General features: G+C 38.0%; 1 protein-coding gene across 1 annotated transcript in view; it reads right to left on the minus strand.

Moving 5' to 3' along the window:
• LOC113099091 (fibrillin-2-like) overlaps positions 1-18622 on the minus strand; it is a 66868-nt gene that overhangs the window by 35864 nt on the left and 12382 nt on the right. Inside the window, exons 7-16 of the mRNA XM_026264168.1 lie at positions 14701-14898; positions 12998-13123; positions 8628-8753; positions 6708-6860; positions 4883-5086; positions 4661-4801; positions 4393-4512; positions 1928-2053; positions 1484-1606; positions 52-327 (exon numbers count right to left, since the gene is read on the minus strand). Of these exons, the coding sequence (XP_026119953.1) occupies positions 52-327; positions 1484-1606; positions 1928-2053; positions 4393-4512; positions 4661-4801; positions 4883-5086; positions 6708-6860; positions 8628-8753; positions 12998-13123; positions 14701-14898 (1593 nt within the window). The remainder of the gene's footprint in view (positions 1-51; positions 328-1483; positions 1607-1927; positions 2054-4392; positions 4513-4660; positions 4802-4882; positions 5087-6707; positions 6861-8627; positions 8754-12997; positions 13124-14700; positions 14899-18622) is intronic.

Raw genomic sequence — 18622 nt, forward strand, 5'->3', positions numbered from 1 at the left:
GTTGATATTAAAGTATTGTTCGCGACTGGAAGGTGTATCGTTATAGTTTACCGGAGTTGAATGCAGGGCAGGGTTGGCAGGGTTCTCCGAAGCCGTGTTCTGGATTGGCGCAGCAGCATTCCGACTTGGTCACCGCCCCGGGGAATGGACGCGAACATGTGCCCATCTTTATTGCGCCATAGCAGGTGGTGCGCATGTGGGTGTCCACACAAACGCGGCCATCCACGTCGATGGCCAGTCCTGGCGGGCACTTGCACCGGAATGATCCTTCTGTGTTCACGCAGCGACCGTTCATACAGATGCCCGAGGTCTGGCATTCGTCAATGTCTGTCAGAACAAAATGAAGGCAGAAGCCATTATTAAAACGTTTTAATAAATTTATGCATTTAGCAGATGCTTTTATCCAAAGCGACTTATATTGTATTCAGGCTAAGAATTACTCCTAACATGAGTTCCCTGGGAATCGAACCCCCAACCTTGCATTGCTGACGCAATGCTCTACCACTTGAGCTACAGGAACGCAATAAATGTGTTAATTGTTATGGAACAACAAGTCAATAATGACCAATGACGGCAATGATGGTCAAAAGAGACGACAACTTTTGACATGATGTCATTGACATGAAAGATTTACGTCAAAAGTGAACCAGTGCAATGAGGGAATAATTTTCTGAGAATAACAACTTGAATTTTGGTCATTAAAATCACTGAAGACATCAAATGTGAGAACCAAAGAAATCTCAAGATGTATAGTGCCAGATTTGATGTCAAACTTGAAAAAATTGACAAAAGACTTGGAACATAGTGTATACACTCGTAAAATGTCACAGGTCTGTACGGAAAATAGACGGTCACAAGTTGCGACAACCAAAGACATTGTTACTGTCATGAAAACTACTATAATGTTTTGAGGCAGCAGGATTGAGATCAATGATGTCAAATGTCATTGGTTTTGCTTCCTGCAACTTTAGCCACTGACATCAAAAATAAAATAAAAAACTATTAAAAGATGCAACAACCAAAGACGTTTCTCCTCACTGATATGAAAACTAGCTTGATCTTCCTTGTCAATGGCATCAAATGTCATTGTTTTTTTGTGTATTGTGACATCGAACATGCAGCAATGACAAAATACGCAAATACAAAGGAGTTTGAAGAGTTTTCCGAGAATATCGGCTTAAATTTTTGACATTTTTGATTTGGACAGAATCCATTGACTTGAATGGTCACCAATCCAAGAAAGATATCTCAAGACGTGTTGAACTTGGAAAAATGTGCAAATGGAAATGAGATTTTAGCAATTAAGTGCATAAAACTATTGTATGACTTCTGAAGACTTGGAATATATCGTATTGACTGGAAGTTACTAACTTTTTGTGGTGCTTTCACTCTGTTGGATTTTTTGTCATTAACCAGACAAGAGGATGAGTATACTGTTTTTTGAGTTTAATAATCTTTGAAAGGGAATCCCAGACATGCTCACCAGTGCAGTAGCGTCCACTGGGCGCCAAAGCAAATCCAGGTTTGCAGATACACTTGAAGCTGCCATCTTCGTTTATGCACATGCCATTGAGGCACATGTTGGTGGTGGCACATTCATCATGGTCTACAAGACAAGAAAACACTCTCAATGTTTCTGAAAATACACTAAAAAATATAGTGGATATTCAGTTGTATTCAACAAAATGATTAATTAAAAATGTTTATGTTGTCCTTCTGACACAATCCACCCACCCCAAACTCCTAGAAGAGATTTATTAAGCATTTAAAACAATTGTTTAATATTTTAATGCATGTTTTATAGTGTACAACCAAATAATAAGCAATCAAACTGGTGAAGCATCACATTTTTAGTGAAAGCGTAAAAACTTGAAAAAATACATATAATATGCAGTTCAGAGTTTGCAATCGCAGTTTAAGCGCTTACCAACACAGTTCTTCCCATCAGGACTGATTTCAAAGCCAGCATTACAGATGCACTGGAAACTTCCATCTGTGTTCACACAGCGTCCGTTACGGCACATAACGCCGTTCACGATACACTCGTCAATGTCTGAAGCAACGGGAACAGATTAGTTACAGGTGTCCACCAGAGGGTTTGACTGAGGGCTGACTTTTACAATGGCATTCATTGTAAATGGATTATTAACAATGAATTGTGCCATTTGAATTCTGTGTGTGCAGGATGCTGAGCACAGTCACATTATTTGGAAGTTTTGCTTCTTTTAAGTGTGTCATGCAAAATAAGCTGAAATTACCTTAAATTAGAAATGTTGACTTGGAAAAAAATATATAAATAAATAAATAAATATATATATATATATGTACATGTTGACTTGGACACTTAATAAATTTAGTTGAAGTTAAGGTTGAAGTATAGATTGAATAAGTTCAAACTGAAGTATTAAAATAACTAAAATTACTAAAATAAAAATGAATTAAAAGTTATATATAAATACTTTAAAAATATATAAATAATATATATAAAAATATATAAGTCGCTGGGGTATATTTTTAGCACTAGCCAAAAAACATTGTATGGGTCAAAATTATCGATTTTTCTTGTATGCCAAAAATCATTTGAATATTAAGTAAAGATCATGTTCCATGAAGATATTTTTTTAAATTTATAAATATATCAAAACTTAATTTTGGATTAGTAATATGCATTGCTAAGAACTTAATTTGGACAACTTTAAAGATGATTTTCTCAGTATTTCGATTTTTTTGCTCCAAATGGAAAAATGATTTTTTTCAGCTTTCAGATGATGTATAAACCCCAACTTCGAAAAATTTACACTTAAGGAAATGGTTTTGTGCTCCAGGATCACATATATATTGTTTTGTGTGTGTGTGTGTGTGTGCGTGTGTATATATATATATATATATACAGTGTTGTGGGTAACGCGTTACAAAGTAACGCGTTAGAGTACTCTAATTACTTTTTTCCTAAAATTTGTAACTTAACGCGTTAGTTTCGTGCGTAAGTAATCAGTAACTTCGTTATTTTTTTAAAAAAAGTAATCCGTTATTTTAAGGAAAGGAAAATCCCGACTGCAGCCTGCTTTTTGTCAGACAGTAGTCCTAGGTCTACTGTGCCACCTGCGGACGTACAGTATCAGCGGAGCCGAAGCTCCGCTGTGTGTGTGGGTTTTTTTTTTTTTTTTTTTTTCGAACTCCCGGCAAGATAGCAGAGAGGACAGCGTTTATGGAAGTACGCACATTATTTTCAATTTGTCAACGAAAAAGAAAAGAACATAACGGTAAAATGCACACTCTGCTTTGGTGAAAAGCTTCTGTCGACCGCCAAAAATTGTACCTCAAATTTAACGCTACGTTTTAATCACTACTTTGAAGAGTAAATGTAAGAGGACTGTGTTAAAGTGAATTTAGGCTTGTGACTGTGAGTGACACTTTAATAATAATTAGTTCGGCTATTAAGCGATTTGTCATTTGCCTGTGTGGCAGTGAAGGATTTAATTCGGTTTGTTATCATTTTTGTTTGACAGGCAGCTGTTAATTTCTGTTAGATCATTGGCTGGCTGGTTGTTCATCATTTCTAAATGGATTTAAATCTGCAAGCCTGTTTAAGGTTGTGTTTACAAGTAAGCATACTTGTACTTTGATAACTGCATTATTTAAAGTTAAAGAAAAATCAGGAGTTATCTTGTGGTGCTCATAATATACAGTAGCCTAGGCTACCCGGGCTGGGTAACGTTAGGTGCGAATTTTGATTAATAATATGTTCTGTGATAATAAATAAATAAAGCGCAATGTGGAATAGCCGATTGCTGACTGTCTTTCCTGTTATTGTTATCCTGCAGTGTTAATTTAGTCGGATGACTGACGTTATTCATTGTCGGGAGTCACGACTTCTAGGTGCATTTAAAGGGGCTGGGGGCTATGTCTGTCGTGTGTGAGCCGCTGCAAACGGCTTTTAATTTTTGGTAACGCATGAGTACTCTAACGCGTTACTTTTATGAATAGGTAACGCTGTATCATAACTGATTACTTTTAATTGATGGTAACGTTGTAACCTAACTAACTACTTTCCAAAGTAACTATACCCAACACTGTATATATATATATATATATATATATATAATGTATATTTAATGTAATTTAATAATCTTGCTTCAATTAAAATGTTACAAATGTAGTTATAATTTAAATATTATCCATTTACTGTCCATTTTCTAAATTGTTTAAAAATATGACAAATTAAGTAATGATAATAAAAATACAAATATTCTGGATATAAGGAGTAAATGATAAATGATGATATTTCCTACTTTAAAGCAGTTTTTTGTAAAAATGTTAGCATTAAACACCCTACAATTAGAAATTAAAGAAATGCTCTTGGCATAAAATATAATAAATCATGCCACACACCAATGCAAGCCTGTTTGGTGGGAGTTCCCTGGTATCCGTCGTGACATTTACAGTGATACGATCCTTGTGTGTTGACACAGTCTCCATTCACACACGGGTTACTGATGCACTCGTCCACATCTGAGGGTAGAAAGCAGGCGTATGAGAGCCCATTAACACAATTAATCAATAATATAATATATTTATAACCCTGAGGCATGTGGAAGTCAAGCAAACGGCCTACAGGTGGCAGCATTTCAGACCATGTCAACATTATGCACAGGTTTACCGATACACTCCCCGCGCACGTCCTGCCTGTATCCCATGTTGCATTCGCAGCGGTAGCTGGTCGGCGTAGGAATACAGCGGCCATTCAGGCACAGGTTGGTGAAATGCTTGCACACGTCGATTGTCGTCTCGTTCAGCTGGCCTGAGCACAAACAATAAAACACCATTGATTTCTTAGCTCCGGATTGTTAGTTGAAGGTAAAAACTGGCAACTTCCACTCACTGATCTGAATCTTCTGGCCGCCGTTGCCACCATTGCCATTTCCGAAGGTGTGCTCGCTGCCATAAATGTAGCCACCGCCGTTTCCGTTCTGCGAGGGACCTTTGCCGTAGCCGCCGATGTTCAGACCGCCATTGCCGTCATGGATGATGCCGCCGTTACCGGTGGTAAACGGAAGCCTCTGGATGCACAGTCGCCTGTATTCATCTACGATTACACAATTGATGCAATATATATATATAATATAATTTTTATTAAATATAGTGCTGTCAAACAATTAATCCAAAATTAAACGTTTTTGTTTACATAATAATTTGTATGTGTACTCTGTATATTTATTATGTATTTATATAAACACACACACATGCATGCTTACATTTCCGAAAAATGTTATGTTTATATATTACAAATATTTGTTTATAATATAAATTATATGAATATAAATATATACATGCAGATACACGTAAATATTTTCAAGGCTGAGGATTTGGCAGCTGCTTCGCTCATGCATTCTTGCTGAAGACACACAATGGTGACAAAGAGGATGGGAGAGCTTAAAACACGCAGGTGTGAAGACGTAGGAATGAGAGAGAGTATTTATTTATCCCGAGGAACGGTTGCTCTGCTGACCTGACATATGTGTAGCGTGATTTTGCAGAGAGGTACAGCACGCCTGGAGTGTCTCTTCAAAGAACACTACATAAAGGTCACCGCTCGACATCTAAAGAAATTCCTCCTTAGGAATTATGTTTTTATTGTAATACAGTATGAAAAGAGTAAACACTCTTTTAAGTGTATCATGACAGGATCATAATGTACTTTAAAGTCAGTTCAGTATTATATTATAACACCACAAAAGACGGCATGAAATTCAGTTTTCTTTCTGTGTTAAAAAATTCCCTGTTGAAAAGGACATTTGGGGATTTTTTGAAGGAGCCAACCATTTTTAGCTTGTATTACAGCCGTGAACTATGCTACTTGCTATTGATAGGCAGAATCAAAAGCTTCAAAAACGTTCTAAAAAGCCATCTTTAAGGAGTATGCTAGCATACTGATGTTAGCATCAATGGTAACAAACATGGACTAAGAACTACAAAAAGTTGAAAAACGTTCTAAAAAGCTAATTTTAAAAGTTTTTATATGTTAATATATTTTAAAGGTATGCTAGCATACTGATGTTAGCCTCAAAGCTAACAGGTGTCGACAAAAAACTTCTAAAAAGTTTTAAAAAGCATATTTAAAATGTGTATTTATGCTAATTCTCCTGTAGGTGTATGCTAGCATACAAACGTTAGCCGCAAAGCTAACATTCATGGATTAAACACTTCTAAAAATTGTAAAACATTAAAAAAAAACTCATTTTGAAAGTGTCTACATGTTAAATATCTTTTAAAGGTATGCTAGCATACAAATGTTAGCCTCAAAGCTAACAGACGTGAACTAAAAACTTTTTTTTTTTAAAGTTGTAAAACGTTCTAAAAAGCAAATATTAAATGTGTCCATATGCTAAATATATTTTAAAGTATGTTAGCATATAGACATTAGTCTCAAAACTGACAGACATGGACTAAAACATTCTTAAAAGTTAAAAGATGCTCATTTTAAATGTTGTAAAGTTGTAAAACATTCTAAAAAGCAAAAATTAAATGTGTCCATATGCTAAGTATCTTTTAAAATATGTTAGCATATAGATGTTAGCCTCAAAGCTTATAGACATGATTTAAAAACTCTAATAAACGTTGACAAAGTTCAAATTTCCAGCATTAGCGATAGTAACAGTGATGCTTGACCTAAAAAAAATGCTAATGATTATCTATAGCCCACTCACCAGAACCTCTGACGGGGCACATCTCTGGGATGTGTCCGAGGGCCCAGCAACGGCCCGTGTCACAGCAGCACTGAATCTTGGTGTACTGACCAGACAGTTCGCTCGCACAGCGGCCATTCGCTAAAGATGCGAAACACGCACCGACCCGATGATCTGTGAGGCAGAAAAAGAGAGATATCAGAAATGCTTGCTACTGTTTTTGCGTAGTTTGCATACTGTAAACAATGTGAATTTCGTAAAAAATTAAGCACTCTAATTGTCAAAAGTGCTGATATTTACACAAATTTTTAACTCTAAACACCACAAATGCTTTTCTCGCAAGTGCAGTCGCACCTCGCAGGAAGTCAAGTCTACGTGTGCCTTGAACACGATCCCCTAACAGGAAGTTGGTTTATGAGGTGAGAAGGTAATGACCAAAAGCATGCGGGGTTAAGACGATACGTTTCGCAAGTCAAGGTCAAATGGGGGGCTGGTTGTGATAGGTTGCGTACACATTAGCATGTGTGAATCATGCGAAAGGAGGGTGAGAGTTGATTAACTCCGCTAATGAACCAGCACTTTGCATTACATCAGGTCCATTTGGAGTAATTTCAGCCATTTATGTCGGATATAAGACATAACCCTTCGTCTGGAGGCTCACACTCCAGAACTGCATTCTCCAAGGATCGACCTGGCCTGAGGGGCGCAGGGTGGATTTCGCAAGCTTGGTGACGGGAACACTGGCTTTAATTGGAAACAGACCTTCTCGATCCTCAAAGTGAGAATTTTTTATGTGTTTTTATGGCTAAATGACTCCCAGTGGCCTGGTTCTGTGAGAAGCATAGTACCAGCCGGGGGAAATGCAAAGATACCACAAAACTTTTTTGCCTTTTTTGGTTTCTGGCCTAAAACAATGTCTGAATAGCTTGTTGTTGGTTACTAATAGCATGCTTGGCCTTTGGAATAACACGCACTGATGAGCTGCGCACAATAATGAAAGTAATAGCAACAGTCAGTTTTGATTTTACATCAACTTTCAAACATTCTCCCATGACGTTGTGCTCCAAAAACCATTTTGGCTTCCTAGAGTCTTTGTTTTGTATGTCAACATGTAGAAAAACCCACAGACTACCCGCATTTTCCACCATGACAGGATCCATATGTAAAGTAAACGTTTGCCATAAATCCACACTGGTTTCTGGGAACAAATGAAGGCCACATCAACGCGTCATCCAGGGACGATATCTCATGGTTCTTTATTCGCATCCGGGGACCCGATGGATCAGGGGGTTACGAGAGACTTACAGGGTGGAGGGAGTGAGAAACTCAAAATGGCATGTATAAAAAAAGACATAGAGAGAGAAGGGAGTGTGAGAGAGATGGACAGTCAAGAGAAAAGACAGAGGCGATGCCAGAGTCAACTGTGCCTCTACATCACTGCACTGGAATGTTAGCAGGAGGAAATAGAATCCACGTGACTCTGTTTTCACCGTTGTCCTCTAGCAAGTGATCCCCCTGAGACCGGATAAGACCATGCGAGACCTGTTCGCCAAAAGAAACCAACAAACTCTCCACATAACCAAAGTCTCAAACTAAAGAAAGACTAGTCTGTCTGGATTGTGAAGGAACGGTTTCCTTTGTTAGTATTTTTAAAGGCAACATGCAACAGTCTGTATTGTATAAAGCACTATTTAAATAAAGGTGGCTTGACATACAGAAATTACACATTTGACCTAACACTTTTGCGAACTCATCTAGGTTTATTTACAACTTTAAAACAACGGTTCTGTCCTGTTTGCAGTGAAAGATACAGGCCTATACACACAAGCCCAGGCTTGAATGCACGCAAGTTCATCCCATGAGTCATTCAAGCACAATGATGCAGCCCAGGATTGCAAGGACACGGGAACACATGTGTTTTTGTGGATGAAAGAGTCTCACCGACACATCTGGAGCCGTCTGTGCTGGTGACGTATCCCCGCGGACAGGTGCACACGTAGCTCCCGGCGGTGTTCGTACATTCCCCACCGTCGCACACTCCAGATATAGTTGTGCATTCATCGATATCTAGAAATTCAACACAATGATGCATATCCTGCATTCGTTAAAAGTCCAAGACCAAGTCTTAACCAGACAGAAACCATGCAGTATTAACCAAATTAGAGAAGACACATTGTTTAGGAGAAACATCTAAGCAGCAACTCTCATTGGATTCTACATTGGGAGCAACAGTTGAGAAAACCAAGAGATCTCATTGGTGGTTTGTGCTTTTAAACTGGCATCGTCCATTTCCTCATGGTAACGTAACGCGACTACGGGCGCGAACTCAAAGTGAAACTCGACAGATGGTAAAGAGTTTTCTTGGTTTTTACTGCGTGCCGTTCTTGTATTTATACACACGTGCAATTAAATTTATTTAGCTGAATTATATGTGGACGTTGTGTGCTGGATTTGTCACATGAGATTGAGGCGGGATGTGGGAAGATCATGAGCGAGTATGTGTTTGATGTGTGCGTGGAAACCGGGACTCACGGTGTGCCACAGCAGCTGAAAACAGCATTACTGAAGTCATAAAAACCTCGTCAAAACTAACCCGCTCGTCAGCGGAGCTCCAAAACTGGACTTGACTTTAGTCAGGGTGGATGTGAAGCTGTATTGAAAGGAACCAAATGCTATCATGACAGATGACTGCTGGAGTGTGTGTTCACATTCTCATATGCTAGGAGAACACTAATTTGGGGGTTTTACATTTCAGATGCTTTTGTTTCTCTGATCAAATGGTTTTGTTTAGTTACACATAAAAAAAGCATTAAAAATGTAATTTTAATGACACTGTACCCCATTATTTGGGTTTAAAAGTGGTTTACAAATGAATGGTTCTAAATAATGGCAACATTCCAGGTTCTTTTATTACGATATAACAACTTTTTTCAACTGTGATTCAACGTTATTCTGTGACAGAATGAAGAATTTTAAAATGTTCTTACAAGTAGAAAGTTTTAAAGTAAGTTCTTAAAATGTAAGAGAAGACACATTAGGTTATAATATAGCCATCAAAAATTCATTTTTTTAATGAAATCACACAAAGGTTTTTTGTATGACAAAAGAACTTAAAACTTAAAAGTTCTTACAATATCATAGATGAAACACTTAAAGTTTATTTATACAGTATATGTCAAATACTCCCATTATAATGCAATTACAGAACTTCTTATGATTTCATTATGTCATTTAAGAACTTTAATAATGAAATTATAAAAAGTTTCTTAGAACTTAATAACTTGAAAAGGTTCTTCTAAGTTCTAACTTCACGGAAAACCCTTTTTTAAGTTCTTTTAACACCATTAAATAACTTTATATTTATACGTTTCATGTTTTAATGATCAAGTTTTAATTGTGTCCTTGAAGAACCTTTTAACATTTTTCTAATTCCATTAAAATGTTAAAGTTCTAATATGATAAAAAGATTCTTTGGTTCTTACAATGACACTAAATTTTTTTAAGTTATTTTAATGCAATTAAACTAAGTTTTATTATATTCTAAAAAAAATGTATGACTTAAGAAGTTTTTGCCGTGTCACAGAAAAACCTTTCTTATGATATCATAAAATGGTTCTTTTATGACTTAAATATAAAAAGGCTTATGTTTTTTATGATGTCAATAAATAACCTTTTTAAGTGCTTATAACTGGCATTAAACATTCAAGTTCTCCTATGAATTAAGAACTTATAAAGGTTCTTCTAAGTTGCTGTGATGTCATAGAAAAGCCTTTTTAAGTTCTTATGATGTCATTAAAAGATTCTTCTATGACTTAAGATCCTAAAAAGATACATCTACTTTCTGTGACATCATATTACCCTAAAAAGCATCTTCTATGATCTAAGGACTCGAACGGTTCTTCTACAGCAACATAAGAACTTAGAAAAGCTTTTCTATGGTATCATAAGAAAGGTTCTTCTGCAATAAGTTCTTATAATGGAACAGATGATGAACTAAAACTATCCTGAGGTGAAGGCCTTTAATGTAACATTAAAAATCTAATCTCAAGAGCTCATTACAAATCACAATATATAACAAGATCTGCTAAAGCTAAAGTATTTATTACTATAAACTTACATTTATAGCTTTCTAGAGCTACTTCCTCTTAAATTAGCTCCTGGCCTCTGCAAGTCTCCTCAGCACGTTTTTAGAGTCAGAAAGTGCCTCCGAGGTGAACCTCATGCCTTAAATCCTGGCCCAGGGCAAGACTTTTTCCACCACACCATTGTCTTTTAATTAAGCGCTCCCCCTCGCCCCACAGAACTACCACCTGGGGTTTTTCTACCCTCCACGTGGCTTAAAAGAAAACAGAGCAGCACTTTTCCAGGCAACTTTAGCCGTTCAGACTCAAAGTTCAGGGTGTTTCAGTTATCACTCGAGTCTCTAATTTCTCTCTGGTTTGCTTGAGAAAAAGTCTGCTTGGGTGAAGCCTGCAGGCAGAGGTCTGCTTCTTCTCCAAACCTTCATTTTATTCACAGCTTTGTCCTTCAGGGTCAAAATGTCATTCAGATATAAACTAATAATCAGTGAGATTAAACTGGTATTAAATGGACACTTCTACTTAAGTTTCCAGTATCTAAGAATATAAATGTGTCTCTCAATTTTGCTAGCACTGTATTATTCCTGTATGTCAACAACAGTGCATTTGTGCCTAATAATATTCCTACTCAGGAATTTCATGACAAACTTCTGAGACAAAGTAGATACTTGAATGAGACATAAATCAAGTCTCCATTAATTTCGCTTAAATTAAATTATAAATATTAGAAAAGACTTAAATAAGAAACGTTGCCTTGTTCTTTAACTGAAATAAAATTATTTAAGGTGCTAATTGAGAAAACTAGTAAATATAATTCAAGTAATATTTAAAATATATAGACTTATAAAGTAAAATATATAGAATAAATATAGAACTAAAGCTAAATAGAAGTAAAAAAGACAAGCACGAAATATTTATAAAAACTTAAATTAAACAGAATATATATATATATATGTAACGATTCAAACTTCCTATACATCGGGAAGAAGGAGGCGGGAACCAGCGCACAATCAAAAACATTTGAATAATTCAAAAATAAACAAAACAGCGCGTCAGCCCCTCACGGCGACTGGACGCGCACAAATAAAAAGCAAAACATAAAATAATGTCCCAGGCCTGGTCCTCTCTCGTCCTTCACGGTCGTCACTCCAGTTTTATATCCTTCCATCTCCTACGTGGGACTCGATACTGGCGGTGGGGCGCAGGTGTAGCTCATCTCCAATCACTACACCTGGCCTCACTCCTCGTTCCCACGCCTCTCGGCCCCGCCCCACTCGCCACAATATATATATATATATATATATATATATATATATATATATATATATATATATATATATATATATATAAGACTGCTTTCAATTCATTATTCGATTCATTTCAATACAATAAAATGTAATACTTTTACTTTTATATAAATAAATACTTTAAAATACTATGTATTTTATTTTCTGTTCAGTTATATTTTCAAGAATATATTTATTCAAAATTCCTATTTTATTTTACACCTATTGTTTTCATTTATTTGTTAATACTGACCCTTTTCTAAATTTGTACCATTTTGCCATTGCCATTTTGGCAATACATTTACATTACATTTACATTTATGCATTTAGAAGACACTTTTATCCAAATCTTCAGGCTATATATTTTATTTAAATTTTTTACCTGGGAATTTTCTTTTCTCTGGGAATCGAGCCCACAACCTTTTGCGCTGCTAACGCAACAACGTATTGTAATGCCAAAACAACACACTAAGTAGAAATAAAATACTGTGGTAGATAAGAAATAACCTCACCCATCTGGTATATAATAGCTGTGATCCACTATCTCTCTTTCTTTGTCTCTCTATTTAGGTTTTATCTTAATAGTCCTAGAGGGCAGGCTTGGATCCAAGAACCGCAGACCCCCCACTTTACAACACGCCTGTTTGTTTTCACTTGGCATTGTTAAAATTCCACCCAAGCACCACTAATGTTAAAGATGGACCCCAAGAGGAAAACTGTCAACCAGCTAAATCAGGAATGTGAACAGCAATATTCCAGGCAATATTCGCTGGATCCTCAGATCTGACGTCAACATTTCATGCGTATCAACAACTTGGAAACCTTGCATACGCCTAGTGTGTGACTCAACTTTTTTCCAATTACGAGTTATGAACTGGACTGAGATCATCATCTTACTGTTCTCTGACAGCTTGCGCGGTTTGGATTTCGTGCAGTAATGACGTACCTTCGCACTTCTGGTTGGTCTCACTTTGCCGGTGACCCGCGGGACATTTACACTCATAGGAGCCCACGGTGTTAATGCAGTTTCCTCCAGCGCATAGTCCCGGGACAGCCTGACACTCGTCCACATCTAACAAAAAGAGAAACAGAGCATAAGAAAACACATTCAGGGCCGTACATGTAGTGTTTGAACACAACTTGACCAGACACAATATCCCAATATAATGCAATGCACTCGACTTGCAACACATACATAAAATAAATACAATTTACAAATAACCCGGAACCGGAAGCATAATAAACCATGTTTTGAGCTTCATAATTTATTATTATCTGCAAAAAAATGCACACAAAAGTAAATGAAAAATTTTAAATAATGGTATTTTTCTTGGCAATAATTGTTGTTTTTAAAATAGCATATCTTTTTGTGTAAATTGTTCATGTACAACCAATTAAATCATTGGTCTTTATTTTAAAAATCACAGATTTTTTTTTTTTCAAGGGCCCATGTAAATCCTGGCACAACCTGAGCTGCCGGCTTTGTTCGAAATGCAGACAGTAATTTTTTACTACAACAGCAGCATCTAAAGCGCTTAAAGTGAGATCCATTATGGGTTTTGGTCACTTTAAGAATCTCTCCTAGGTCACTTTATATCTTTGAGAGGGTAAAACACATGTAACATCTATGTTAGCTCACAGTCTGGACATTTTCTTATGGTCTGAACTCAGACTTCAGACTGAACACAACTACAGATCTTTGGTATTGTCTGGGTTGGATGACGCTTACATATCTGGCTAACATCTGTCTCTTTTTCGATGATACACACATTCACTGCCAAAATGCAGTCTGCAGGCTTTCAACCTGTATCCAATAAGCACCAAATCATTGGTTCTGTCTACTAACGTAGACCTAACATAAGTTCTGCCATTAAATGCCATCAAACACAAACAAACTATGGAAAGCTCACTGTGAGATACGCAAATCCTCCCACCCAATTGTGCACATGTGTGTGCTTTGTGCTTCATCCAGAAAGACTTTTGCAAAAGCACTCCATCTTTGGGCAAATCCAGGCCAGACTTGGAGCTGACTCTTATGTTGTACATTGAGGGGAGGAAAAGAATATCTCAAGTTAAATAGAGATGCTTCTAATCATTGAGAGGGGTTGTTTTTGAGTTTATGTGTGAAATCAGGGTGGCATTTAGCATTTTGTCTCCCAAAATATTTCTGAATATTTATATAAAACACTGTGCAGAATCTACAGCATTGATGAAAAAGAAAGTAGTGTATGGACTGAATCGAATGAATATTCATGACCTAAGCGACTAAGGTTTATAATGTGTAACAGGCCTTGAGAACAGAATTAAATTATGTCCAACTATGTCCCTGAAAATCAAACAAGCAGTCCAAACAATATGGCCCTAATTATAAACAAATGTGACATGCCATTATGTAATCCCATTTAAAACACTCCCGATGGAAGTCATCTAAATATTTGACTCTAATAAGAAACACAGTGGTGAAGTGTCCTCTTGGACACGGACTGGAGTAGTATGGTTTACCCTAAACAGGCCATGACCTCTTTTAATGTCATCTGCCACGTCAGGCTAGTCATTAGCGTAAGAATTCACCAAACATGTGAGCCAGACACTGAGATGGAAAGAACATTTTGTTTATATGCTAGCAGGAATGTTGATGCTCATTCTTACCTTGACAAGCACCAGTGCGGATGTTGGGTATGAAACCTCTTCGGCAAGGCTGGGGTTGTGCAGGGCACATCTCACATGGGTGACCCCATGCTCGCCCGATGGTTGCACAACACAACGTCTTGGTGCACACAATGCCACTCAGCTGACCTTGGCACATTTGGTTGTTGACTTGTGTGAAGCATGGCCCAGTCCGGTAGTCTGATTTTGAGAGGGAAGAAGAGCGTTAGAGAGTTCAATAAGTACATGAAAACAATGTGGGTTTTTATACAGTTTTAAATAAAGTAAAAAAAAAAAACTTTCACAGGCCAATCTCAAAACCATAAAAACTTCTAAAACTGGCCTAGAGTGGTGTACTGGTCTAAGCTGACCTGGTCTGGTTTTGTGGCACTTATCTGACTAGCTGGCCAATTGCTTGACTAGAATAAACCTGCCAAGACCAGCAAGCCATCATAGGCTGACAAAACCTTTCAATAATATGATAAGACAAGTGCTAACAAACATTATGACATGCAACCAAGAAATGAACCCCACCAGAAATCACATTTGTGGATAAAGAAAACAGAAGATTCATATTCTCCATCACGCAGCTGTTTCCCAATCATTGGAGGTCGATCAGGGAATGCCCTGACATGGATTCTCTTTCACGGTCTTATAATAGGATAACCAGATTATAGCTAAGAAAATGCTGGGTTGCATCAATAATGGCAATTTCCATGATAAACCATCTTGTTTTTGGCTGAGGTCAAAATGTGGGATAGTGGGACATTTGGAGATTTGGCCATGAGCTTTGACTTCCTTTGTGCCAGTTGCCAATTGAGTTGACTTAATCACATTAATGATGGTTTGAGCATAAAACAAACCAATTCGACACTGACATAAACTGAGCATTTCAGGATGCAGCCATTTCTGTTCAATAAAACTTAACAAATGCCCTGCTGTACAGTATTGCATCCTCCGAGTCTTTGCTAGTGATGTTTTGAAAATATTATTAAACGAGATCCTGCATTTGTTTGGGGTACAGTGTGAGAGTCAGTTTACTCTAGCGGGATATGAATGACTTTTTGACCATAGTCGTTCCTCAAAGAATTTAACAAATCTTTCCATATCATAATATTTCATGCAAAACAAAAGATCATATATCCATACCCAAGAGGGAGGGAAATGGCACTAAGAAAGTAGGTCATGAGGATAAGACAAAAAAGGAAGAAAGGCCTATGAAGATTTCCCCCTCATGTGTCTTCAAATCCCTTTGCTGTCCCTTTCCCTCGTCCCTCCTGCACTCCCCTGATCTGACCGTTCTTCCTGGACGATTTAGGGCTAGGAATGCAGGTCCTCTCCAAGTTGAGGCAACCCACTGCGATCATCCTATGCACATCTGGGATTGATTAATTATGCCTGGTCAGGACTAGGGTGGGACAACCTAAGGCCTATATGTGTCCATGCGTATCCAATTCTCCAATTCATCAGCCTCTCTATATTGCTTCTTTGACTCTTGCTGCGAGTGATGATATTCATATGGATAAAGCCTTCTGGGGCGTATCTATGAAGTCAGAATTTCTTGATGTACTAATTCCCCATGTTAGGAGCAAACAAATGCAGTGCTTTAAAAATAGCGTCTATAAGCAGAAACAACCTTGGGACTTCTACTCTGAGGTAACTTGCACAACTGATTACTGCCACCATTTTGTCTATTTTGACTCGACTTATGTCTGCCATAAGAACATCCTTAAAGCTGTCCAGGTCTATCTAACAACCCTTTGATCTGCAATGAAACTGGAGCCTGGGAGTCTGAAGACTCTGGCCCACATCATTCGAAATCTGTCTCATTTTTTGAACCAGCCAATTTCATGGCCAGAAGAATCAATTCAGTGAAACTTGGTAGGTCCACGCTGAAGACTGGACTCCTTTGAGCACTTTAATACACAAGATCGCAATCTCGCAACAGATCTGCAAGGCAAAAGGGAAAGCGGTTAACCTCAATGTCATGTTGGCAAACTGGGCAGCAATGCACAGACCTTGGTTCCCAGAAGCAAGCAGACTCATATTCTGGAGAAGGGGGGATGTGTCTGTGATGCAGACAACATTCGGAAGTAATTTCGCCTTGATTACAGTTCGAGTGGCTTGTCAGATCAAAACCATTCACCTACACCCTATCCTGCCAAACGCTCACTCACCTCTACTTTCCGTTTAGTCACCACAGTGTTTCCCTGCCAGCGACTTCTGCCAACTATTCAGCAGCGTATATTATCATGAATCATGGGGCAAGTTGGAGAAAAACAGTGCCTCAGAAGGTGACTGATGTGTGGCATTCACACTTATCCAAAGATTGAGCCGGCAGAATAATTTGGCAGGAGGAATTCCAGCTTTCTTCACACTCCAATGACTTGGCCTGTTTTTAATCATCCTCTGTGCTAATGGAACAAAAGGAAGTAAACTGCCATGAAAGACCTTCTAAAAAATAAAAAAATCAGCCAAAGATAAGAAAATCTAGTCTGGAACATTAAGCCATAGGGACCAACTGCATTTGGAAACTCCAAGCACAGCCAAAAACGTGCTCAAGACTCAATGACTGGGAATAGTTGCTCGCTTTGTTGTCACCTATTTCAGTTTTATCAGAGTACACTCCCAAATAAGAAATGTGTTTTCACTTGGGGAGAAGCAGAAGTTCATTCACATAGGTTTGAAGAAAAAGAGGGGGTAGAAAGGAAACATTAGACGCTCAAGCATTCCTGTGAAAGGCTTTGAAGAATTTCAGACAGATCAACAAACTCTTTTACTGCTCAGTGATTTAGAGTATGGCTAAATAAGACCGGCAATCTCTTCACATCTTATCTCTGTCATACACATCCAGCAAGCCAAGGTTTCAACACTTTAATGACTCCCAAATGAGCCAGTCCACAATGAGTCCAGTGAGCCTCAGTCCTTTCATTCATTCATTCTCTTGTGGTTACAGGAGGATTAGTCACATTTCATTGCTCGGAAAACCCTTTTCTCTAGAATCCATTGCACCACACAAAAAAGCAATGCCATCTGTGCTAAAACCGTGGTAATTGATGCTATTGAACTCAAATTTAATAGTGACCCAAGACCTTGAGGAAAGTCAACCCTCAACTGTGAATGAGTATTACACGTACCTTTTATGGTGTGGGCCATGGTAAAGCGATAACACAGAGTACACGTGGCTAACGGAAAACTAATTAGATTGGGCTAACACCATTCTTACCGTTAACGCACTTAACTCCCCCTATAAACCGTGCCCAACTCTTCTGCAGACAACTATTGCCAACTAGCCAACTATTGTACTTCAGTCTTTTCAGGATCCAATTTCTTTGTTACTACCTCTTTCTTGGAAGACGGTTCTGGCTTTTTTTTGAAGAGGAAGAAGAAGAAGAAGAAGAAGAACCAAATAGAGAGACTGACATCTGCAAAACTGGATCATCTTTTGGAAATTCATCAACTGTGTGAAATCCAGGCACTTGATGATAAACAGGCATGCCTGAGACAGGCTAAATAAAGAGTCTATCTCTACTCTTTAAGTGTGAAATGACTAAATGCTTAGTGTGACATTTTAACAATCTACAAGCAAGGACCTTGAGGGTAAGTCTGGGGAGTTTCGGAGACGAGAGTCTGGACTGAATGGCTCTGGTCGGGTGGCCCAGAATGGAGATACCGGGGGGGGCAGCTGGTGTCCTTTGGATGGTGCTCTCCATGTAAAGAGATTGTTTGTCCTAGTTCAGGCCTGGCTCTGTATACACAGCTGGGGTCTCCATTTCTTGGAGAACACCCTCTATCACCCACCACCACCACCCTTTCCTGTCAGAAAAGTGTACGGCTCCACACAGAATTGTTCTCTTGTCATTTCCACCCTATTTTATCTACTGCCAGATGTCTCCCAAACTTTTACACCTCCCTGCGTTGGGTT

This window comes from Carassius auratus, unplaced genomic scaffold, assembly GCF_003368295.1.
Source record: "Carassius auratus strain Wakin unplaced genomic scaffold, ASM336829v1 scaf_tig00216860, whole genome shotgun sequence".
NCBI classification, from domain to species: Eukaryota; Metazoa; Chordata; class Actinopteri; order Cypriniformes; family Cyprinidae; genus Carassius; species Carassius auratus.